General features: G+C 39.6%; 1 protein-coding gene across 1 annotated transcript; it reads right to left on the reverse strand.

Moving 5' to 3' along the window:
• Nucleotides 1-3367: 3367 nt before the first annotated feature.
• tprg1 (tumor protein p63 regulated 1) lies at nt 3368-26036 on the reverse strand. Its single transcript, XM_010739537.3, has 6 exons — nt 25883-26036; nt 25303-25638; nt 23195-23286; nt 19331-19507; nt 7949-8102; nt 3368-4545 (listed from the first exon to the last, which is right to left on the reverse strand). Exons 2-6 carry the CDS (start codon nt 25618-25620, stop codon nt 4351-4353), a joined length of 936 nt encoding a protein of 311 aa, XP_010737839.3. The 5' UTR covers nt 25621-25638; nt 25883-26036; the 3' UTR covers nt 3368-4350.
• Between the last annotated feature and the right edge of the window lie 743 nt (nt 26037-26779).

Genomic DNA, 26779 nt, shown 5'->3' on the forward strand with positions numbered 1-26779 from the left:
CATGCACTTCTCTTTGACAAAGCGGTGATATACACTTACTGTACTGTACTGTGAGCAAAGGAAAATGTGATGAAAGAGATTAATCGCTCAGATTCAGAAATAAAAAGAATTGCTGTTTAATTTAGGCGACAATGTTCAAGTAGTTTAATAATTCATTATTTTACTGTCCATGTTGATACTATTAATCATTTCTAAAGCTGTCTCTCTCATACTTCCACCATAAACACTATAAAACCTATTATTAAAACCCCATATTGTTGTGTAATCAAATCAACTTAAAGCAGCACTAATCATTTTTTTAATGTCAACAATGAATCAAATGACTATATGCACTGTGAAAGAGGTAACTTGTATTTATGAACCCACAGAGTAGTCACTCTACAGTTCCCCTCAGTTTTACAGAGCCTTTTAGTGTCTTTCAGCTGATTGTTTTGGTTTACTAAAAAGTTTTAAGTCAAGTAGATTATAACTTAACCAAATTTACATTTTGTTTGTGGCTTCTTTTTTTCTTCTTCTCTGTCTCCTCTATGTCAAGAACTGATCCTCAAACTCTTAAATGCTAACTCTTGTTAATATGACTGAAAAATTGTTAATTGCATTCTAATAATTAAGATTCTTATTTGTTTGGCTCAGCTGTAAATGGATATATAGGTTGCTCTTCTTTTGTTACATTACAGTGTGGCTGCTTAAAGCACAAGTACGTCCAACAGTGGTCATGTCTTTAGTCTATATAAGCTGTTTTGACAAGTTAAGTAAAGATAATGTGTTTTATTACAAGTTAGAAATCTGAAGTAAATAAAACTGACTTGCCTTTTTTTAAGTTAGCGTTGTGTTATATTGTTCAGATGAAATAGCTTTAAATGTTTTACAGTGTAAATTTAACAGGCTGCTGTGCTGTGCTGAAATGTCGCTGTCATCGCTGTCCTTAGATAAAACCTCTGATCATCATCACTGCAAATCTGTCAGTTGTGTCTAATAATAAAGTATCTACCCACATGTCCTGTCTCAGTAGTGAATCCTGAGTACAGACTGTGCATGCATAATTCAGTACCTTAAGGGCTGAACATAATGATCTCTAATGCAAAAAAAAAAAAAAAAAAAAGAGCATCTGAGGACAGAGATGGATCATACACAATAACACACCCACACTCCCTTCTGTTCCCCCCACATACACACACACACACAGAGAAAGGCCAAAATTCACGTTATATCCCGACATTAAGAGCAAGTCACATCACATCTAGATGTCAGCCAAGTGAAGTGATGCTGGTAATTATTATGAAAATAAAGGTTGACAGAAAACAGGAGAAGAGGGGAGATTGGGAGCTTCATTAAAGTTGAATTCAGACATGACAGAACATGTGAAGTGCATCATGTGAACGGCACACGGCATAATCACAAACATTACATCGCGGGAAGTCCATTATTTCAAATGATTTGTGACATGACAGTTAAAGAATATAATGATTACAGATATAAATGTAATCCATGGAAACCAAGCAAAATAAATACACACACTTTTTTTTAAATAGTATCCTCTCAATCATCAGGTGGCCTAAACGTAAAACTTTACGTTTTCTCGAGGGGGGCTAAGCTATGCAACTTTAGGAGTCCTCATTTATTTGGCAGTTAATCCTTTTTTCTGAACATCTTTTTTACAACTTGAAGAGCAGAAATATGGATGAGGTGCTTCGCTCCAGGCCAGAGCAGCGCTTGATCCAGGATTAGAGACACGTCCTCGTTCTGGGAGGAAACACGTTAACCCCTTCAAACCCTAAGGTTATGATACATGATACTAAAGGTGCTGAACTTAAACATATAATTTACCTTGTGCAATAACAGCTGCATGTATTCCTGAGACGCTCTCTACTTAACCTTGTTTCCTGAAGAGAATAAGAGACTAAATACACCCCTGGCTTAGTTTGTCATTCACTTGTATTGGTCACTCAGGAACGGATGTGTAATTTGTACACATGTGGTGTGTTACACAATTTCAAATAAGATTTTCATTAGATCAGATCCTGCTTTTGCAGCTATTTCTGACTGGCATATTAAAATGATGTAATTACCTCTCTATATAGTAGATCTCATTTCTACTGGTGAGGCCCGCCATTTCCACAGCCTACCTATGAAGGAGTGATTCAAAGAAAACACTGCATACATGCAATCCACCCACCAAAACGGGAGAAATATGAATACCGGTACTGAGAAATGCAGTTCACTGTAATCCCAATGTTGTCTTTTTCACGTTGTTTGTTCTTAGCTGGCTTGTTAATGAAATCCACAGGTAAGCCTAGATTGAGGAATCACCTGGTTTCGTTAAGAGTCGGATGGTGTGTGAACCACACAGCTTTACCGTGAGGTCGGGACTTCTGTGTGCAGACTAAGCCAGCTTGCTAGATGATCAGTAAATCCCTCCAAATTGTAGGGCTGCTCATTTAAATGAAATGTCTCATTTCTATTTCTACACCTACGAAGACGCAATGTCAGGGTGTGGAAGCTTTGAAGTCGTTTAGATGCACCTTTGGCGTAGCTGAGCTGGGAAGGATGAAAGTAATGAGTAATGCAACACATTACTTTTCTTGCTGCGTAATTAATAATTTAATTAGTTTTTAATGAGTAATGTGAAAGTAAGTGAGTGATTGATTACAATATTTCAAGTAACATGCCCAAGGCTGATTTTCTTTACATCAGAAAGTATTTAACTGGTGACTTTTTATTGTAGCAGTCATGTGAAATACTATTTGTCACTGACGGTACATTCACAAAGAAAGCGAATATAATTTTTTGCCAGACAAAATCAGTGTAAAGCCGGGTGACGCAACTGTGAATTTGGCGATACGAATACGTGAACTTCATGTTGTTGCACCTATGATGCTACTTCACATTTAAACAGAGACTGGACCAAAAAGGAGAAAAGTAAGCAAGGAAGTTACCCGAGTCTACCTGGAAAGTGCCTCCAGCTATCAGTTATCAGTTATGCTTTTCTATAAATCAGGTTAGCATTTGGCCATAAGCGTTTTAAAAGTTGTTTGCTTCAGACAGACCTGACAGTATGAATTCAGACTTTTTCACAGATCAACAACATGATGTAGTTATTTCTGCATCCTCTTGATCTGCTAATTAGCAAAATCTGTTTATTTTGAGCTCATACTATTGTAGTGAGCGAGTAACAGAGGTAAACTCAAACTTGGAGTGAAGATCTGCTCTGTGTTTTGTGGGAACACAGAATAAAACCAGCACTGTGTGAGCACAATCGTCAAAAATGTGGCATTTTGTTGTGTCAAATATTGCAAGATGTAACGGTACAGTCAGTATCAACCACAGCAACTGTGCGCAGCATGAAATCAGATTGCAGTTTAAACCATTACTGATCAACTTCTTTATTAAAACGTTTGATTGAGTTTGGTTTGGCTGTAAACGGATACACAAGTTGAATTCCTGTCAAAGTAGCTACTCACTGAGTGTTTACTGTAAATGCACCAGCTAACACAAAAGAAACAAGTGCCACTATATCAATCAGGACTGAAATCATCAATATCATTATACAACTTTAAAGGTTTGATAACATTATTACATTTTAACTGCAGCAACAACAGGACATCACAAGATGTGGCGCTGCTAAAGAGTCGATGGTCATCACCAGGTTTTTATCTTTCAGCAAATGCTAAGACGAAACCAGGGTATGATAATGTGCACTGAACAAAAACAGCGCACAGGAATCTGCATGAAAAATCTGCATATCTTACACCACTATAAAGGAAAAGAGAAGACAAAATATGTAAGCCTATATTTTCTTGTATGTGTCACGCTCACAAGCCTAACAGATGATACCAAAACAAGGCAGAGCGACACACAGTAAACACACAAATCAAAGGGGAAATTCCAATATGACTGTATGCACTGTAAAAATACACTAAGAGTGATAAAAACCAAACTGACAAACGTGCCCCCATGCTCCAGTGAATCTCTAAGGAGCAAGAATGGCAAGGGAACGAGCTTTTAACAGAGACACTGGAGGAGGAAGAAAGGAATCTCATTGCGAAAGAGTTGCATTACCATATCACTGAGGAGCAAATACAAAGCTCCTTGAGAGCAGTGGGGGATCCGTCATCCAGTGAAGAGCGGTGTTGAAATGTGGATATTTCTGAGTACTCAGACACCACGCACTGGTAAATAACAGCGGGGGAGAGGTAAACACACAGTTGTTTAAACCTCATACAGAACATCTGCCAATGTGACACAAACCTGAGAAATCTTTGGTCAATCCGTGAAGAATTTAAATGAACTCACTGACATTAACTCAACACATAATCTGATTAGCAACAAAACTGGAGAACATCAAAAGAGTTAGTAGCCCAAGTTTCCCCGAGCCATGCAGTATCCGAGTCTGTTCTGGTTCCCGAGGAAAGACATGAGGCCCACGTAAGCGTCGATATGGAGGTCCTGTTTCAGGACCAGGACGCCGTTGGCCTTACCAGGAACCGGCTTTGTGGCGTGAGCTTTCTGCGCCGCAACCTTGAGATGCTCACGAAAGTTGTGGATCTGTGGAGAAGAGAGCGGGAGGATCAGAAATATATCTGAAAACACATCTCCTCTTTACAGATCTTACAGATTACAGATGAAGGTTTTCTTATTTCATCTTTTCCTGTTTTCATTAAAAATGTTAACAGAGAAAAGTATCATAAATATTATGAGAGGCTCATTGTCACTTCTGAGCTGAATGCTGCCCTCAAAAATCTGAGGAGCTCGATATTAGTTGTTTGGGTTTTTACTGTAATCTGATCTGACTCCATGTGGGATTCAAAAGGGCTAATGGCTCAAACAAATCCTACTTCTAATAATACTAAAATCAGTGGAGGGGGAATCCAAGCGACAAACTCTGTGGCTGAGAAGTGAAGTCAACAAAGAAGTGCCAAAAACTGCAGTTCCTCAAACGTCCACTTGAGGCTGGCTACAGAACGAGTTAGTCTTCTACCAACTTAAGAACATATCCAGAGTTAAGGGCTTTATGTCCCAAACAGATCAGGAGAAGCTGATCCATGCTTTCATCTCCAGTAGACTTGACTACTGTAATGGTCTTTTGACTGGACTCCCCCAAAAAAGTATCAAACAGCTGCAGCTCATTCAGAACGCAGCAGCTCGAGTTTTGACCAGAACAAAGAGATCAGAACACATCACCCCAGTTCTTAAGTCTTTACACTGGCTCCCAGTTAGCCACAGAATAGATTTTAAAGTTCTGCTACTAGTTTACAAATCACTGAATGGTTTAGGCCCACAATACATAAATGAAATGTTAGTAGAATATAGACCCAGTAGGGCTCTGAGATCTACTGACTCAGGTCAGATAGTGGAGCACAGAGTTCAAACCAGACACGGTGAAGCAGCATTTAGCAGTTATGCTGCTCACAACTGGAACAAACTACCAGCAGGACTGAAATCAGCCCCAACTCTTAGCACTTTTAAATCCAGGTTAAAAACTTTTCTATTTTCACGTGCTTATGGCTGAGCTCTTTTGAAGAACTTTTAAAGAATTTTTAATCATAATCCAGTGATTCGCTTAATGTTTTAAATTGTTTTCAAATTTGCTATTCTAATGATTTTAAATGACATTCTGATGTTTTTAATTAAATTTTCTTCTCTTTTTAATTTTTTATTTCTATTGCTATTGCTTGTCTTAATGTCAAATGTTTTTCCTTGCCTCTGTAAAGCACTATGAATTGCCTTGTGTACGAATTGTGCTATACAAATAAACTTGCCTTGCCTTGCCTTGCCTTCATAAGTCCCCATGTTAAAATGTTAAAACTAATTTCCCCGTTCATGACAACTGTACTGAGTCTGAATTTTCATATCAATCACCTGTTAAAATAATATTAAAACTTAAGGTTATGCATAATTAACAGCATGGCTGCTTTGACTGACAGGTAGGTGCCGTTACAGATGGCTTTGATTGGATCCACATACTGACAATAACTAAAACTGTAGGCTAAACAATAAGGCATACACAAACAATATATTCACAAGCTTTTTTCCCTGTACAGACTTTGAACTACATGATGTCCACGTGCTGCTTCCTGGCTGGTAAGCAACCTCTTGCCATCTCAGGTGCTCAGAAGCTGAGAGAGGTCAGTCACTGCACTAGAACGTCAAGCATGAAGTTAAACCAGCTTTATTTTCAGAGTAGAAATGTAACATTTATTTTGTTTTTATTAGTGTTTTCTGTTAGTTCCTTTTTGCTCACCCGAACTGTCAGATTTGTTTGTTTGATCACTCAATCGCTCGTTGATAAAGAGAGTATTCTGGAGCATATGCTACAAGCTGTAAAGTCACCTGACTAAGGTGATACACTTAGTAGACCATAATTCATAGCTTATTATGAAAGTAGCAGAGGTCAGGGGTCAAATCTAAAGCCCTTTGTACACAGAGATCCAGCAATAGAGCCGTAACAAATGCCCACCACTATGACGACAGTATGCTTTTTCACACTGGACCAAGCAACTGTGGCATAATGCTGCTCCAGCAGCGTGTGATTTTGGACAGCCCGCCGGCATTCAGGCAGGGCTCAACGTAGGCGGTGCTGAACGTCATCGCGATGCTATTCCAGCAGTTGGGAAACAACACGGGGGAGTTTTACCGTCCCTTTATTCACTGACAAACTGTAACATAAACTGCACATTTTCTGTCAGACTGACAACTTCACTGCTCACCCTGTTTTCCTCTGCTCCGCTCGCATTCGTCGTCACTTTCTGCTGCTCTCTTTCGCTTCACCCTTGCGATACAGATGATTTGTTTGCCGAAAACAACTATGATCCTCCGTTCTGTCTTTGTATTTTTTTATACAGAATGACAAAGCGGAATAGCCCCGCAACAATCTCGCCTTGAACAGGCTGTGTAAAAGAGGCTTAAATCACCCATCTGCTGTAATAACAATAAAGAAGGCACATTTCACAGTGTCATATCATAATAAAGATAACACCGCATTCTTAGTAAATGTGCTTGAAGGTCTGAGTCTGTCAGGCTCTCATGTGTACAGTCATTCCTTTTGTTTTATTACTCAGGGTGATCGCAGAAACAGTATGTACCGTATGACATGTTGGAGAGGTTACAAAACAGGTGTGAAATCTTCATTACATAGTACACGATTGCTTCATTGCTTTTTTTTTCCTCATGCTGAGTCGTCAGTTGTAATTAAAACATCTCGGTGTGCTGAAATACCCATACAGGTTTTGCAAACATGTCATATTTTTGTTGTTTGGAATATGACACAAAGCTAAAAATAAGTCGTTGGAGCGTTGTACATGTTTACAGTTCATGTTTATCTGATCTGATCCAGATGTGTCAGTTGTGAGTTTTGTTCTGGTGAAAATGACACATGAATGATATCTAATGCCTAATTCCAGTAAATCTTTCTGATGTGGTGACTCATTTAACCACAAGATGAATCTCACCGCACCGTTTGTTTTTTTTAAGTGATAATAGTTAAGCGTTTCTCATGACTGTCAGAGGACGCACCTCTACCTGGATTAGTCATAAAACAAAATGTAATCAAATCACATATTTCAACAGACTTTTTTTTTTGGTGACAATTTAGGAAGGTCAGTTCGCTCCAATCGCAAACTTTCTCCTACAGCTGTCTCATAGTTTCAGTTTTATGAGCTGAGATTTTATGAGATATGATTTTTCAAACTTGTGCCAGCTTTCACTGGAAATAGTACCAGCGATTGCTCGGGATATTGTTCCCGGAAAGAAATGTTGCAGTTGAGTTTTGTTTTTTTTTCTAATGCTATGAACATATAATTGGGTGTTGGGTGTTTTTTCAGACATCTATTATATTTCACAACGTCAGCAAATAAAACCACAACTATTCACATGGCTCCACACCACAAGAGGTAAGTGAGAAAAAATGTTCAAACAATACCATACTGTTGGCACTGATTGATATACTTACGTCACAGAGAGCGAGGAATGTGGCACTGATGTTTCTCACGGGGTGATAGGTGAAGGTGATGAAGGGCAAGTCGGTGGCAAAGGGGTTCCACCTGGAGGTAAAAGTGGGCTCTCTCATCCGGTCCCAGAAGATTCGTACCCCGTCCCCCTCCCTCCTAAAACACAAAGAGAGAGACAGTCGAAACACAGATGACAAAGTGTCTCTCTCTGTCGGTGGCACATTTGTGATGTTGTCACCACATCAATAACATTACTCACTGATTCCAACCCGTTTGTTTTCCATGGAGAATTATACACAAAACACTGAATATAAATGTTGTTTTTTTGTTTTTGCCTCTGGCCACATCCCCCCAAAAAAGCAACAAATTACAGTACCAGCCACTCAGAATTGTCGGCTGCCTGCCGGATATATTCAGATAAGCAAGGGCCTGTCATGGACCAACCGGCAATTTTAGTTGCCGCCTGCATTTCTATAGGCTGTCACTCATGTAAGTGACAATTATGTGGCATAGAAATGTTTTCTCCTATGGCTTTTATCACAGGCATCACATACTGTAAGTAATAAGTGCTGAGAGAAAAAACAAACTACTTTTTTCCTCCCAGCTACAAATCGTAATGAGCTTGTTAATTTAGTTTCTTATCACAAACACACTTTGACTGCCATCTCTGTGGTCGGGGTTTGGTGTGGTTACCTTTAAATTACACATTTCAGAGTATTAAATAGTATATCATTTCTATTTTAATATTAATTGTAGAGTATTTTCTTTAACTAGTTCAAATACACTAATAGTAAATTGCCCCCTTTAACCCCAAACGTCACTGTTTCATATTGTTCTCTGCCTTTAAGTACTTTCAGTCAGTGTGCACAAATAAAAATGTATAGTCTCCCTCTGACATGAAAACATGGCACTAATCTGTCCTCAGGGTAAATACTTAATGTGGGGGTAACCTCATGTTTACCAGGCTTAGAGGTAATCTACAGAGTGTTCATCATTTTCTCTTTCTTCTGCTGCTTTAGTCATTTTAAAGTAAATACCATAGGTTTTAATGAAAATGCCCTAGGGTCATATCTTTCATCAGCCTAATGACTGAGAGCAAACAGACCTCTGAACGCATGTTGGAAATGATTTTGGTGTTGCTCTATGTGCTGTGAAGATCCTTACAGCTCTCTATTTACTGTTTGTCTATTAAATGTGATCAGGAGCTCTTTTACATCTAAGACGATAATATCTGGGCGGGACACAGCGTCTTTGTTACTGTTCAAAAGGTACATGGTCACAGTGAGGTCATAACACACTCCGCCTGCAACTGTTAGATATAAACTAATATAAATGATGTTCACAACCACACTAAAACTCAAACCTTAAAAAACAGTTTAGTTTTCAAGAGTAGTCTACCCCAGAAATCAGAAAAGAAATCTTTCAAGAGAGAAGATTTCTCACTTCCAGCTTCTCAGCTGTGATGATTTGCTGTTTTTCTTTGTAAAAACTTAAAAGATTCACTACGTTTGCGATGTACTCTATAGAATTGTTGGACTCAAAGGCTCAAAATTGATGCAGAAGAACCAGCAGATATCAGCTTTTTTTTTTTTGCTCCATGCATTCTTATTCTTTGTACAGACTTACTGCCTAGATAGCACACAATGCAAATCAATCTAGTGGGAGGTTCGGATGTGATATGCTAGTGGTGACCACTGACAGTATAAAGAAAGGACTAGAGTTGTCACGATACCAAAATGAGTAACCACGATACTCTACAAGTATCACGGTTCTGAGTATTATCGCGATACTGCTGCCTTTTTTTATTATTATTATTATTTTTATGAACTGTAATGTATTTGTACAAGTACAGTGCATGATAAACATGATACTGGTGAAGTAAGAATTAGACTGAAACAAGTTTGAAATAACGAGTTTGGTTTTTTGAGCAAAATTAGTAGTGCAACTGCTGACGACGACGCGGCAGACTTGCCGTTTGGGCCCGGTGCTTCTGCCATGGTGAGTGTGTTGTCTCCTGTTTGTGACTGTAAGCCGTGCGCGCATCTTGACGAGACAGAACTTTAGCTTGTTGTTTGTTTTGAAGTGAATTTCTATCAAAGCGGAGCTGTCTTTGTGGAGTTTGTTCTTGCCGGCAGAAACACACGAACAGCCAATCAGCTAACAGACGGGCGGACCCAGCGTGTGGAAACAGCCTATCATATCCCCGGACATCACCAGTAACAGGCAAACAGCCAATCATTCAGCAGCTGTGTAGTTCGGTTGCAGTAGTTGCCATGTTGGTTTGTTTACAAGCGAGTTTCTAATATAGTAGGAACGGTTACGATTTGGCACCGTGGGTATCGTGCAACTCTAGTTGGTTTCATGTCACAGCTGCTTGCTTCAAACCCAATGACGCTGACTCAAGTGACATCACTTGAGGACATTTATCGGACTTCCCACAGCTCCCTCTGGTGCCACAGAGAACTTTAAACACCCTTTTGTTTTCATTTTCATTTGTAGTATTACTCCCAAACATCTGTTAACTGATGTATAGACCAACAGATTAATTGATTAATCATGAAAATAATTTGCAGAATTATTGCTAATTTATAAAAAGAACACTACATCATCAAGTATTTTATAATTATATATATTATTTTATGAGATTTTTCTTCTGTTAGACTGAAAGGAATACTAATAATGGCTTAACAAATCGTCGTTAATTGATTTCAGCAAAACTAAACACTGAATCATTTCATGGTGAAGTTCAGGCTACATTACCATCCCTTTTCTGTTGTAGTCGTCTGATCATCACCTGTTTGACAACGCAGGTAAACAACTCCCGGATTAACCCTGATTCAAAACAGTAGCTAGAAAAACCTGCAGTGACAGGTTTGACTCCTCCGTCCGACATAATTACCCTCATTGTAGAACAACACAAAGAATACTGTTACAGTAAACAAAAGATAGAAAAAAATCAGGTGGAAAGAATTGATATCCATGCTTCTTCTTTTTTTTTTTTTTTTTTTTTTTTTTTTTTTTGCTAAAACATACAACCAGTGGTTGAATTTAAACATTTTGACAACACGAGGGATCACATTTGTCCATATCTGATGTGGTTTTTAATTCAACAACATGGTGTTTTCCTCCTTCCTTTCTCAAAGAAGCTAAAAAATTTGCTGGAAAAATGAGAAATGCCCACACACCGCCCTCAAACAAACACAGATTCAATATCAGAGATGCCTGTCAAGATTTCATTGTTTTCTTAGGCACTGTGCATTGTTGAAACCTTTCTGCTCTATGTTATGTTATGCAAGTCATTTGCCTGCTGCGCACTTTTAACTCTGACTATAGTATAATAAGTATTTTTGTAATTCAAACCCACAAACAAGTCCTTGCTGTCTTTGTAACCTCTGCATTTGATTTGTGGACGTGCACACACTTGGGTTTATTTAGGCAGCTTTCAAGAAGCAACTTGCTAAACAATTTAACACATAAAAAATTGGTGCAAGCAGCGGTCATAAAATGTAGCCTGTTACGACAATCAAACAACCTGGTGCATCTATAGTCTACCTGCTGCTTTGCATAAAACAGTACCAAAGAAGATAAATAAATCAGGATGAAGGCGATTTCCCAACAGTGTTCTGATTTTCTTAATGATCTGTCACGCTGGTGTGCTCATTTCACCACAAACCTTGTGCAAGAGTACTTCCTGCCAAACAGAATTAAACACCTGAGGCTAAACAATAGTGGTGTAGCGGTTGATATGTCACGGTCCCAGGGAGAGGCTGCATCATAATGCAATCATCTAGCCCTGTTTACACAAGTACTTTCAAAATGACAATGCTGCTGCTGAACATTATGCGCCTCCTCCAGAGCCGGTGTTGTGCAGGGAGAAAAGGGGGAGGTAAAAAAAAAAACTTGGTACAAAAGCAAAGCCCAGACTAAAAGACTGATTATATTTCAGCAAAAGAGAGTGAGGATGGTGGGTTTACATTTGTACACATTGCCCTTTGTAAGAGCACATAGCTATTGCCCTCGTATAAATGGGGATATGAAAAAGCTTAAAAGCTTAAATTCCACAGGTAAGCTATCACTGGGAGAGGGACCAGCCCAAACAGGCAGAGCAGGGCTGGGCTTTCCAGCCAGAGGCCTTGGAAGTCTTCACTGTGTTTATGTGGCAGAGCTGGGGTTTGGACTTTCACTGCGCCTCACTTTGACACAGTCACAAACTACAGAAACGGTGAAAGCAGGCTACACCTTTCTCCATCGGTTTCTCTAAAGAAAAGTCCAAAACCTGTCTCACAAATACTTCAACAAAGAAGCCAAACCTAGAGAATCCACCCACTACTGACTTTTCCACTGGAGTTCAACTTAATCCACTGTGTTTATACAAAACGCACACATGCATAAGAGAAACACTGTATTCTCAGCTTAAGGGCAAGTGACGAAAAATTCCTCCCTGGGCTTTCAAGCACTTTGGACTCATAAGTCAACACACAAGATAAATATCAAGCCCCAGTTCCAGTTGTCATGGCAAGTGTCCCACATTGTTTAAGAGTGAACAAACAAATCTGGTCCGATTGCTCAATAGAGCCTGCAGGTTTGTCAGCCATCCATACACGTATCCATCCAACAAGGTTTCATTGAACATGTGAAAGGACTAAAAAGAGAGGAAACAAGTAGGAAAAAGTTAAACACAAAGAATTGAGCTTACCTGTTGTACATCATTTCTATAAAGTATTCAAGCCTCAGCAAGATTTTTTTACATTATTCATGATAAAGCTGCTCATGCAACCTACAGCAATGCTACTGTGGATGTCATGATGCAAAAGCCGTGTTATCATAGCTGGAGGCTGTTGGCAAAGATATTTTTCTAACTTGAAAAAAAGTCCACAAGGTTGAAAGCTGCTTCCAAAAAGGTGTATGAATTTAGATCGGCATGGCCGAAACATTAGACATCTACCTGCGTTTATCAGTTCATGCTTTAACACCCTGGGAGCAGCCTGTGTGCAGACTCTGCTGCTGATCTGTGCTTTGTTTGTAAGGATTTGAGTGTTTTTTCATTCTGTTTAGTGTTTGAAACAGGACTCACGCTACAGGAAGAATCCAATATCTGCAATAAGCTGTCACAGTTACATAAACGACTCAAGTGCGAAATCTTTACTTTAAAGTCTGTATTTATTTAGTCGTTTTTGGCAATCCATGCAGTGGACATCTTATCAATGAAAGTGCAGTTGAGGTCAGAATTAAAGGAAGTTTCATCCTCACTGTTGCAACTTTATTTTACAGCTATAAAAGAAACAAATGCAAAGCTTTTTATCTCTTAGCATACTGTGCAATGCCAATCCTTAATGTCAAAATGCTGAAGACGCCTGTGCAAGTAACACCAACAAGTATTCAGGGCTTGTTTATTTAAAACCCTGTTATCATGGCAACAACTACTTTCCCATGGCTCCACAGTACAATTAACCAATGTTCACACTTAGATCATCAGTGCAATCAGTCAACTACATCAAAATTGAGCGCATGGCAAATGCCATGCCAGCTAAGAGACATTATACAGTCTTGACCTGTCATACATGAAGATGTCACTGAAGCTGCTGCAAGGGCCAGAGCTTACCAAGATAGCCTGTGCTAAAGAGCTAGGAATCAAAAAGAAGAGAGAAGCTTTGGAGGTTGAAAAGGAAGCAGCAGCTGCTCAGATAAAAGCTGAGGTTTTAGAAGCAGCTGCAGCCCAGGAACATGAAGACGTGCAATATGTAAGAGGACTGCAAGAACCAACAGCAAATGAAGCTCAATACTCAAGATTATGCTTCAGTGCTGCACAACACTGTTGTTGTGTTGTTGTTGGAACAGTCCCACGCTGAAGACATCACCTGTTGTCACAGAGGAAAGGCCCACACACAACGTGTTCACACCCTCAGTGAACGGGCACACATCGACAACCGATCACATACGTGCGTCAGAGACATCAGACAACATGATCAGCAACCTTCTCCCTGCCAGAACGCTCCGTCAAGTTGTGCGCCATACTTGGCGATCAGAGCAACCACTTCGCTGGCTCTGTCTGAATTATTCCACCTATTTGGGATCAAAGGCAGCCTATCATCATCTGATGAAGACGTGTGCCGGCATGACGGAGCTGACAGGGAGGAAAGGCACGGACTTTCAAATCGAGGTGTGTGCATGGATCTCCCACATGGAGAGCAATGCAATAACGACCAATAAATCTGAACACCAGAGGTCGCTCTCGCACATGCTCACTATAAAACACATTGCTCCTTACATTCCCGAGCTAAGTCTTGACACTCAGATGATGAGCATGCTGGGGAAAGATGATATGAGTGCATAAGGTCTCTGCACAGTGTCTAGAGGCTGGGTAATCAAAGTGTGCACTGACAACCCTCACGAGTGTCTTTAGAAACCACTTCCTGCTGAATCGAAGCATGGCTACCACAGCATTCTGGTCCATCCCTTCTGGTTTGCACTTAGTGGGACCATCATTTAATTTTCAACATGACAATGACCCCAAACGCACATCCAAGCTATGCAAGGGCTGTTTAACCAAGAAGGAGAGTGACTCTGCTGTAATCATCCGACCTAAACCTAACTGAGATGGTTTGGCATGAGTTGGACCGCAGACTGAAGGAAAAGCGGCCAACAAGTGCTCAGCAGCATATACAGGAACAACTTCAAGACTGTTAGAAAACCTTTCCAGGTGACAAGCTTGTGAAGCTGATTGAGAGAATAACAAGAGTGTGCAAAGCTGTCAAAGTAAAGGGACGCTAGAATATAACATAACATATAACTTTGTTTGTTTGTTTGATTACCACATAATTCCACATAAGTTTTTATGTCTTCAGTGTTAATCTACAATGCAAACAACCACTGAACGAGAAGGTGTGTCCAACCTTTTGACTGCCACTGTAGTTGTACAGAACACATAACAGGAACAGTGCAGTGGAAATGTAGTTCTGAAGGCTAAAGTTTAACCTGAACTAGAGACAAATCTATGATATCTCAGCCTCTGCTATACATTTTTTTGACAGCTATTTTAAAAATTTGTTCCCTGTGGGTCCCTTAAGCACTTTAGGAAAGTGCAGCTCTAAATCACTCTAGTGCCCCTTTAACCTTTCTTGTACTGTCAGACATACATTTTTTTATAGATCTTAGCAAAGTGCTAGTTGCACCACTCTACTCTATAAGAAGCTTTTTTTGCAGCAGCAGTTTACTGAGCAGACGAGACTGTACCACAGTGTGTATAACATGTAAGGTCGACACACAGTATAATAAATACTCTTTTTCCCATTTTTACAACTGATTTATTCATATGACTCCCCCAGGAATGCAGCCTCACTGTCATGAGTCCTCGTGAAAATACTGTGCTATTGCAATTCAAGTAAAGTTTGCATTGTTTGATTTGGTTAAGGGGTAAAAACTGGAGTGTCAGTGCATAATTAAAAGAGAATTGGTGTGTGTGTGTGTGTGTGTGTATGTGCACACGTCTCACTTGCTAAGGGAGGAAAATGCTTTCTTTACATTTCAAGCCCAAATTTCAGCATTTAATTTGCTGCTGTTTCACATCACAAGTCGTGGCTCTGACTAAATTATCATCTGATGAGGTATCCTACGGTACATTATGCTGATGATGTCTTAAATAGCTACTATGTACTGACTGCCCTCTGCTGTCTGAATGTGTAAGCTGCTTCCGTTTGTAGGTGCGGTCGGAAAACCTGCAGAATGAGAAACTACAGATTTAACACTCTGCTGATTTGCATATTAAAACAAATGTAAAAAATAAATAATCAGGCTTCTTGTCTCTGCAACTGACAATGTGAGGAAGAAACTCTAGTTAATAAAAGTGTTTTAAAAAATTGAAGGTGGGGGCTAAATAACACATTATTCCCTCTGAAGCTTTATCCAGATATAAAAACTACATCTGATCAGATGAGAAACGAAGACGTGCAGTGCTGGGATTATTTCCACCCATCATAAATATATATATTTTCTACAACAGTTACTGAAGCAACCTCTAGTGGGACTTCTTTAAACCTCCACACCCAACTCTTTCAGACAGGAATAAAAAAAATAGATGATGTGCTGGGTAATTAGTTTGTCTAGACAGTTTGGAAAGAAGGCACTTAAAACTCATCTTTCCCAACAGATGCAGAATACACTGTGCTTTTTCTTCATGGGCACACCTGGAGAATGTACGATGAAAACAAAATCATCAGGACTAAAAATACTGGCACTCCCTTAACATGTTCTGTTGGCATCGTCAAGGTTTTGGGGAGGCTGATGGAGCACAGACGAGGCTACGGGCACCAAAATAAAACACTCCACAGGGAGACTTTGTTCTGAAGAAGATGGTCCAGGAACTCTGGGGTCAAGTGTTCATGAACGTGCTTTTGAGTCTCAGTTCAGTAAGTATTAATGATACTGTAAAATATACACAACCTAAGGAAGCCTTGATGTACAGGTTAGCACGATGATATCCAAAGAAAACAGAGAGAAAAATGATGGTGGAGGTCTGAGATGTCTTAACTTTGATTTCATGACATTTTACAATCAAATGTTTCAAGAAATGAAAACTTAAAAATATAACAAAAAAGATCTACAAGCACTTCATACAGCATGTGCAACATCTCTATCAGTGTTGCTATAGCAAAAAGAAAGTGAGGAAAGTGCTTAGCAAGAACTGTGCAACATTTAATGCGATTAAATGTGGCAACGTGGCCAGAAAAAACGGCCTAACTTTTCTGATGCAACTCTGAAGTTGTCAGATGTGTTGCAGCCCGTGCAGTAGATTGACTTTTTCCGGCAGCAGCGATTCACACTAGCAGTTGCAGAGTCATCCATGACAACATCAAAGAGATGAAGAAATGTGATGTGGCGTGCTCCTGCTTTGAACAGTCTCTACTGAGGGTGCACACTGACATCAAGTGGTCAGATGACAACTGTCAGCTGGAGACAGCTTGAATCTGAACAATAACACCTCAGGAGTAACAGTCAAGTGTCATCGCCGTGACAGCTGAAGAAGCAGCTGATTCATGTCGATGTATTGATGTGGAGAAATGTAAACTTCCTTGTTTACATTAACACGTGTAGTTATAATAAAACATTTTATATTCCATCACTGTCTGAGCTTTACGATGTATCGGAACGGTCTTCAGTATTTTTCTTTTGTGTTTTCTGAAAGGTCAGCCTGTTGATGGACATTTTACTTCCAATGTTGAAGCACAAAACTGAATGTGAAACACATGCACAGACATATACAATAAAACAGACTTCATAACGCAGCTAACATCTCAGAAAATTAGTTTAACTCTTTGGGAAATGTGCTCATTTGATTTCCTGACTGAGAATGAAATAAGTAGCTCAAAATCAGTTTTACATCTGTCCTTGCTTTCTTAGCCAGAGAGGCAAAGTTAGCAACTAGCCGGTGAACGTTGTGGAGCATTTACTGCTGAAGAGGTAGTCAGTGAAAGGACAATCCCGATAGCTCACCTGGCAGGGCGTACGCCCCATGTATTGAGCCTAAAGTCCTCCAGCCTGTGTCCCTTCCTGCATGTCACCCCCTGTATTTACAGTCTATCTCACCAGGTATCACTATCAAAAAAAAAAAGAAGCAGAAAATTCCCCCCAAAAATATCTTCTAAAACGAATGTTGATGGAGACCAAAAGCAGAGCTAAAAGGAGAGTGTGTATCAGATTTAACCACGACTCCAAATGGTGCTCATGAATATGTTGCAGTGTGTTACAAACATTTATGAAAAGTTAAAAATGCTGAAATGTTAAATAGGCTTAAAATTAAGTGACATCAACGCAGCAGCTGAATAATTTCACAGCCTGACTTTCAATACTTTTCTCTCACACTGATTTTGTGATGTGGAAACAAAGTTTCATGCACTATTACAGCGGTTAGGGAGGAATCATTTTCATATATACATGAACTTTGCTGCAGATCAGTTTCTGCCAAAAATAAAACGGAATGACCTAGACGAAGAAAGAAGACACTTCCTCGGGGAGAGACAGAGAGGAAGACAAGGCGAAAGAGGGAGGAAGTAGTGAAGATGAAGAAAGAGGAAATGTTTGAGGCTCGAGTCTTTCTTATTTGAAACCGTCTTTTTACTGTTGGACTCCCGGATGGCTTTCACGAGCGTTTTATGTATAATTTAACGTAATGTGCAGAGATAAAGCCTCCAATAAAGGCAGCACTCTCTAAGCTCTTCACAGCGCATTACGTTTTATTCATCAAATTACTTTTAGTTGGTTTGGTATCCCCTGAGCCGTCTTTAAAAGGTTTAGATGAAAGGGCTACATTAATTTTGCCACTAATCAGTTAAGCGACAGCTCCAAGTGACAGCTATGCACTTCTTACCCCTGACAAACTCTCTGCACACTCGTCTCTCTCTCGCTCTGCCACAGTTTGTTTCAGCTCTGCTGTTCCACGTGTCCCTGGTCGCTCCCTGACCCGATCCTCTGCATGTATCCCTCTCACCACATGGCCGTCTGATGCTGCCCTCAGCATCCTGTCACTCAACTCAAATCATCGTTGACAGTTTTTAGTAAATCATGCATACTCTTGCAGTCTTTTGAAATTCATTTAAAAGGCTGCATGTTATTAATACCTTTCCTCCCCAAAATGTTCACAAAACTTTATGTGTTGCACGATGCATTAATTTAAAATAAGTTATGAAACGATTACATACTAGCAAAAAAAAAAGGCATGTTTGGAGTTACGGACAATTTCCACTGGGTACGGATGCGACGCATTTCGTGTGCGCCGTGACTGCCAGAGCTAATAGCGGTTGTTTTAGTCAATGTCACAGTCGTGTTTAGAAGCATCCCACAAACGGGTCTCCAACGAGAATACGTGGCTGTTTTACTAACACTGCAAACAGTTAATCTTCACAGAGGTCGATTTTCAGAATAAAACACCCTGAGCAAACTTCAAATAAAAACAGCCAAAAGGGAAACAAATTATCTACATAGCATATTTACATATTTAGAAGCTTATACACCAGGGAAAAATTACCAAATCTGAGCAAGTTAACAAAGTCTGGCAGGCAAAACACTGCTGGGTTTTAAGTCGCATTGAGGACGGAACAAAAACGGCGTCACAGGCACAACTTGATGAAGAGGGTGAGGTTTTCTTAACATGTTAGAGAACAGAACAATTTTAAAGTAGACTTACTGAAAATGTCTCAAACTGAACTCTGTAACACAACGCTGATTCAAATGTCAACCAATATGTTTATATTATATAAAAGTCTTAGAGATTCCTTGGTTACTGTTACCCACTGCAAATTACAAGATGTTGACCTTCTGAGGTTAAAGCTTCAGGTTTTATGGATATGAGGTACAAGTCTACTGTTGAAGAACTAATCAAGGGCACTTACTTGAGCAGGGAGCGCTTTGGGAAGCTGAATGTGCCGTGGGAGATGCGGTCCACAAAGTTCAGTGGGATCCTCTGGACTTGATCACAGTTGAACATGACAAAGTCGTACTTGAAGATCATAAGAGAGTTGTCGGTGATGAAAACAATACGCTCCTTTTCATTATTCCAGTGATCCACCCTGAAAGAGACAGAGAGCGTTGTTAGACCTTCAGCGAAAAATCTTTTCTTGAGAGCTATAGTTTAAATATCTATATTTTAAGAATAATAATTTATTGTCTCAGGCAATTCTTGAGTCAAAGTTGATTTATTTTTCAAAAAGAGGATGACTGGAAAGTCAATGACACTAAGAGCATCTTTAAAAACACACTTTCCTACATGCATGACATGTCTAATCCTTCATGTCTTTGTTAGTGTGTAAGGAGTATAAAAACTGGTACTTATTTAGTAACACTTAGTTCCCAATTTATTAGGTCCACCTAGTTACAACTAATAACAGAACTGTTTTATATTAAATCATCCCTTCATCAAGGTTAGAGTGTTCAGTTTTTGTTGAAACTGTCTTGTAGCAGAGTTTCAGGAGCAGAACTATACACCTCAACTGTCCCACTTTCTCCTATAAAAAACCCTCTTGTCCTCATTCGCTCTCGTATTCTGCACCTCTCCCACCCACCCGTCGGGCCTGTGTGCTACCCCACCAAAGCTTCCCCATGACACAGCGACAGGTCGAAAAAGTACGAGCGTTCATGCTCCTTTATTTTGTTAATGAATCATTTAAACGTATCCTGTTGATGGTGTGGTCCGTGCTAGTCAAGTGTTGATTAAACTGTATTATAAGTATGGAGCCTCGTGTAAACGGGGTGGACAAAATACTAAAAATAGTTGTACCTAATAATCTGGTAATAATATTTAAACGTAAAATGATCCAGTAGTTCATTAGTTCTGCGCTTCGATCCTGTTAATTATCTGAGGCTCTCAACCTCCACCGAGGGGTCAACTGATGATTAAAGGAATAGTTCAAGATTTGGGGAAATTTGTTTTTTTGCATAGAGTTAGACGAGAAGATCAATAACTCTCATGTCTGTATGCTACATATGTAGCTGCAGCCTCCTAGCTTATCTTAGCTCAGCATAGAGACTGGAAACAATGGGTAAAATGTAGCCTGGCTCTGTCCAGAGTAAAATCGTCCATCTATCTTTGTTTCAGAAATGCCCTTGGCAAAGATCATACAATATGCATGCAAGTAATTCCAAGTTTCAAAATTTTACAGACCAATAAAATTAAATAAAATAAAATGTATATTTACTGAAACACCTTTAAAGCAACAAACTAAAGTCTGCTCTGTCTCATGTCCTCATTGTGTGTTCAACAATGTCTGTCTTCCTAAATGAAGTGACAAAAAGCATCATCTCAAACACACACTTCCTCCCTCACCGCTGCGCACACAACTAATTCATGGTGGCATAGACTCTCTTGGAGTGGTTCTCTTTCTTACGGCCCACTGAGCTGAGTTCATGTGGACAACTCTAAGTGAAACCCTCTTGATTGCTGCTGGCAGCCGTAGGGCAAAAAGGACAGTTCACTGAACAGTCAAGGCATCATGGGAAGGTGTGGGTGAAGAGCTTTGACTGCGCTAATGAAATGAGTTAACCTTGACTGGGCACGGGCGTCATGGATGGTACAGAGGTGTTAGAGAGATCCAGGAACAGACTGTGGGTGTCTGACGAGCTGCCACAACAACAAAGCACAAGTCAGCAAGATGACGCAAAGGAATAGTTTGACATTATGGGAAACACACTAATTCACTTTTTTTGCTGAGAGTTAGAAGACTGACACCATTCATGAACACCAACCAGCCAATTAGAACAGGTTAGCATAGCAAGCTGTTAATTATGCATAACTTTAAGTCTTAATATAATCTGAACAGGTGAGTCATGTAAAGATTCACCCTCAGTACAGTTGTCATGAACGGGGAAATCAGCTATAGAGACCAAAACAGTTTTTTGTACCAGGCTGTAAACATGTTTATTTCTGCTGTGAAGTTGGACATTTGAACATGGGGACTTATGAAGACTGACTCACTTCTGGATTCATTTCACAAAATGTATATAAAAGAGAAATAAATTATAAATTAAAGTGCCAAAAAAACAAAAATGGAACAGTCACAATATTAAAAATAAATGAAGTGAGATCATCTTACTTTTTCTAAAACGAGTGAGAGACCTTATCCAGTCAGATCTGAGGAATTTCTCATGCTGACATTAGACACCAGCGTCCCTTTGGGGAAATATCAGCTGCAGCACTGAATTAGCATATAATGCAGTCTTTCTGTTGCAACAAATCCTGCAGCGGCTTCTGTAGCGCTGATAACCGCGGGCCAAATGTAGGACAAATGTTAACGTGTGCTGGACAGAGCTGCATAAATGGGATGTATTATTCATTCTCACACGGCCGGCCCTTTAAATGTTTCCTGAAAGCTTCTCCAAGGAGTGATAAAACCTGACATCTGTAAGTGCACTTGGTAAATGTCCTGCAGTCACTTCATTTGGCTTCGAGGCAGTTACATCACTGCTTCTGCACTTCTGACTGCTGCGATATTCTTGGAATTTGTGGTTAAAAAAATACATTTGTGCTAATTATGAGCCTGTACTGCAGTATATCATATATGTGTGCAATATAAGAGAATCATAACACCCTCTCCCGATGAACAGCAGGTTACACAGTTGAATGAGCAACACATGACACTGTGAACTCAACAAGGTAGAGTAATAATTAATTTTACCACCTCCCCTATTTATTATTAATGAACACCTTATTATAAACAATTATAATCAACAGCTTCTAACACACTGTAACAGAGCATATAAGAATGTACGATTAGAGTTTATGAATCAAGTAATCGTATACCACTGGTGCTACAGTATGTGATATCCCTGAAATACTTTTTAAAAATGAAAATAACTCGCTGGAACGTAATTTAACATACTGTACACTTTGCATTTTTATGATTAGTTACGAACCTAAATTGTGATGGCAAGTTCATTAGTGGAGGTAAAATGAGCGGTTAAAAAACCCGACAATCGTGGCTCCAAATTGGAAATATTAGGAAGAGAAATGTGGATCAGTACAACGACTTTAACACCAAGCAAGCTCTGGTTCTTGAACTGGTTCTGTCCAGTCATCAATAAGTAATCTTAGGAATAAACTTGCCTTCTGCTTTAACGGTCTGTGGCTGAACAGGATCAGCTGCTGTATTTTAATGACCATTCTCATGGTGGTACTTGGAAAACCTGATATTTTATGAGGTGGTACTTGGCGTTAAAAGATGAAAATCATTAATATATTTGATATTTGGTTCACTGTGATGAGAGTGAATGTGAATCTTTAATGCAGAAATGCATACAAATTGTTTCCTACCTCTTAAAGGTAAACAATTCTTCTGTGGTAGTTATATACATATATTTATACTGCTGTTTGGACAAAACAAGTAATTCACATATGTCAACTTGGACTCTTTGATGGGCATTTTTCAGTATTTTCAGAATCACTATATATAAATGTAAATAAATCCTCATATTTTATATGAACATAAATTAAGAATTATGTTTTATATTATTATATTATTGTATTTATTTGGATAATTTGGATAATTAAAGTATAATATTTATAAAACTCATAAGTGGACCTTGAGTTACAGCTGCTTATAAAATATTAAAGAAACACTTCAAAATGTCATTATAGCTCATTATAACCCACTGGAATACTGCTTATAAATGGTAAATGGGGGTGATGGGGTTAAATGATACTTGGCACACATGACAACACAAACATGACGCTGTGTAACAGAAACATGGTATGATGAACTCACTCTGCCATCAGCCAAATGCTGCGAATGCTGCCATCTATTTCTTTATCCACCAGAGCTTCAGTGTCTTTGATGCCTTGATTCAGAGTGCCAGGCTGAGGAGACAGAAATGCACGGGTGTCACTTTCTAATTTCCCATTGTGACAATCACAATGTGTGCACAGAAAGCTTAAGGGGTAATCTTTGAGGCAGATATGCAGCTGGGATCGTTACTCCAACAAAATGTCAGCGCGTCGGTGTGTCAGACAAAAACAACAATAAACAAAAAGACGACGCCTCGGCATGTAAAAATGACTGCAAATGAAGAAAGCTGAGTGTGCAGCTTCCTGTATAAATCCGAGTAACTCAGGTGTTTGAAGAAACAACAAAAAGCTTCAGTACACAATACGTTACACATCCAAATTGGCAGCTGTGAGTTTTTGTTTTCTGCTGCAATCCGCACTCAACGTGTCATTCTCATAACATGCGATCCTTGTACTTTGTGTTTTATTATGTCAATGCCAAGTTGGAGAAGTTACGTAATACGGCCATGGACAGAAAAAAACATGGACGTCGTATCTGTGGCGTCACTCACAAGTTTCTGAAGAGCTGTTGTGAAGCTCAGTGTGTGGTGGTTCTGACTGCCGCCATGTTAGAGACCAAAACAGTTTTTTGTACCAGGCTGTAAATATGTTTATTTCTGTTGGACATTTTAACATGGGGGTCTGTAATGACATTTCTAACTTACTAATTACTTATGGGCCATGAGTTTAACTTCTGGCACAGTCATGGATTGAAATTATTGTATCAAAAGTGACTCCATAAGCCTCCATATTAAAACGTCCAACTTCACAGCAGAAATAAACAACGATGAAGTCTTTGCCAACACTGTGGCAGACAGCGGTGCATATTTTGTCTCTTCAGGAACCTGTGACGGTGACGTCGCGCATATGTTGCCCATTCTTTACCCTGTCAGTGGTGCAGATGTATTACACTGGGGAACAAATTGAAAAAAAATTCAGTTGAGTTAGATTTTCATGCTGATTAAAACTAAAATTGGCATGCTGATTCCAAAACTGCAGTCATTTATTTTTCTAGCACATCAAGTTTTTCTCCACATCTTACGCTCCACATAAGCAAAATTCCACTGATCAGCTGTAGTAAGACTTGCCAGCTGATTACGATTGGACTCATCTGCAGCTACGTGGCAACTTGTTTGTGCAGTCACAGTTGAGAGGGTGCGGTGAGAGGTGTGGGCAGCTGCCAATAGGTCAGTACTATCAATATCTGCAAACAGAAAGCTAACATAGTAGGAATGGAGAGGATTTGTGCTGCCTTTTCTCTTAACCTTGTAACCATGGGCATACCACTGTAAGTTCTATTTGGTTTGATGCTGTTTTTGTAGTTTTCAAAGCTTGTAACTATTCCATCGTAGTGTTTTATTTGCATAGGTAAATATATCCTTTGTTCCAGATCATGTCTGCTCCTGCTACTTCTCCTAGTAAATGCCTAAACCATTCTGACTCCTTTTGCTATATTTGTGGTAGTTTCACCATTCCAAGTCAGAGGGCAAATATCAGTGCATTTATCAAACAAGCATATTTTGCATATTTTAAATTAAAACTCTGTGATCAAAACAAGCCATGGGCCCGTCACAAAGTGTGCAAGCGGTGTGTGGAGAGTTTAAGGATGTGGACCAAAGGAACATGTGAAAAGTTGGTCAAATCTGGTATCCCCATGGTTTGGCAAGAGCAAAAAGATCATTGCAACAGACTGTTACTGTTTGTTTAGTGAAAACAAGCACATATCTGTTAAGTACAGTATTTTCTTATATTTTCTAAGAAAACTGGAATGATATAGTTCAAAAACTTGACGTGATAGAGAAAAACTGAGCACCCAAAAATTTGTTAAAAACAGCTGCCAGACCTAACTCAACACAAATTGTGTTCCCCAGTGTTATTATTGCATCCTGGGCCACATCATCATATAACATCATATATTTAAAGCCTTAAAACTAAAAGTACGGATTATGCAGGATTAAACGCTGTTTGATCATCAAACTTTTGAAGCTGGCTTTAAGTACAAGCATCTTGTTCACTAATTTAGCTGTTGACAAGTGGAAAAGTTTGTACCCTCAACACAAAGAACCTCAGGAGCTTGAACTGGTCCACAGATGTCTCCAAACTGATGGCAGTAGGTTTGGAGGGGGGCGGTCCGACCTCCGCTGCCCGCTCCTCTGTGCTCCCTGTGCTGGCAGCAGGTGGGGCCGAAGCGGAGGAGGGGACCGCACCGCCGTCCTGCGCGGCCCGCTCCTCAGTGCTCCCTGTGCGGACAGCAGCAGCCTCACTGTCCTGCTGGCTCCCGGAAGAAGAGCTGAGCTGCTGCTTCTCCTGCTCCTTTTCCTGCTCCTGCTCCTCACTTGGCAGTCCTTCCTCCTCAGCTCCTGCCATGATGGAGCTTTAGTACACCTTTATAAAAAAATAAAAAAAAACACTCATGTTTAGTCATTTATTAAGCGAAAGAGGTTATTTTGAATCAATGCATGGTGACTTGCAGGTTGTCAGTCTTGTCCCTCCGGTGGTGCGGTGTGCACACCGAAACTTAACATCCCTCGACACAAGTTTACTCCTTTAAGGACTAAATCACGTTAGATCGACATTTAAAGGATTTTAAATAAAGCAATAATTACATAAAAGTATTTATGATACGTACCGGTGATTATCGAGGTCACAGAAAGAGTTCAGAGATGAATAACCTGCAGCAACAGGTGCATGACTTCCTTGTTCCGTGTCGTAAAGGGCGTAGGCTGCAGCAGGCTGCATGTCAGCTGTGCACACAGGCCTTTTCATTGCTCTCATCTGATTTACATCGAGACAAACTATAAACACTGCACACCTACTTTAAACAAGACAGGTTTCATGTACTGCACTGACTTAAAATCATCTCAGTTTTTATGCACTATCTATTTTTAATTGTGTGGACATGTAGTTTGCAGCTTTCACTTTATAAACAGTATTTAAACATGCAGATTTACATCTCACTTAAATTATACTACACTATATTTACTGTTATATGTGCATGATACAAATGATACAACATGCATATCTGTATACATGAAAGAAGTCTAACGTCTATATAAACTTTTTATTTATTTATTTATTTAATTTGGGGTATACCTTCATTTTTTTTTCCTATTTCATTTCTTATTTATTAAGAGTATTTTCCAACCTTGTGAGCTACTGTAACAAGTGAATTTCCCCAGTGTTGGGTTCATTAAAATCTATTATCTTATCTTAAGATAAGATAATAGATTTTTTTGCTACAAGGTGCACGGCTGGATTAACCTGTTAGGAGGATATTGGCTACAAAAAGCCGCTCTACTTGTGTGTTGTTGTTGTTGTTCTTACAGTAGTGGCACGTCCACTTACTCACCTCACTATTTTGGTGGTTTCGTGGGTATAGGCCAGTAAACTCCAACTGGTCAAGTCCAGCCTGTGAGATCCAAACATCTGGCCCTCACCGACCTACTGCACAATTGCAGCTGTCATAGCATGTGAAGTGAAGTGTATTTTGCCATTCACCACCAAAGCTAAGACATCTGCCACCTAA

This window comes from Larimichthys crocea, chromosome XVII (genome assembly GCF_000972845.2).
Source record: "Larimichthys crocea isolate SSNF chromosome XVII, L_crocea_2.0, whole genome shotgun sequence".
NCBI lineage: Eukaryota > Metazoa > Chordata > Actinopteri > Sciaenidae > Larimichthys > Larimichthys crocea.

Excerpts from the sequence above, each read along its gene's own strand:
- tprg1 (XM_010739537.3), bottom strand. The coding sequence starts at position 25,620 with ATGGCAGGAGCTGAGGAGGAAGGACTGCCAAGTGAGGAGCAGGAGCAG. Across the intron at positions 23,287-25,302 it reads TGAGGTTCTTTGTGTTGAGG|CCTGGCACTCTGAATCAAGG; the intron begins GTACAAACTTTT and ends CTGTCTCCTCAG. Across the intron at positions 8,103-19,330 it reads CCAAAGCGCTCCCTGCTCAA|GAGGGAGGGGGACGGGGTAC; the intron begins GTAAGTGCCCTT and ends TTTGTGTTTTAG.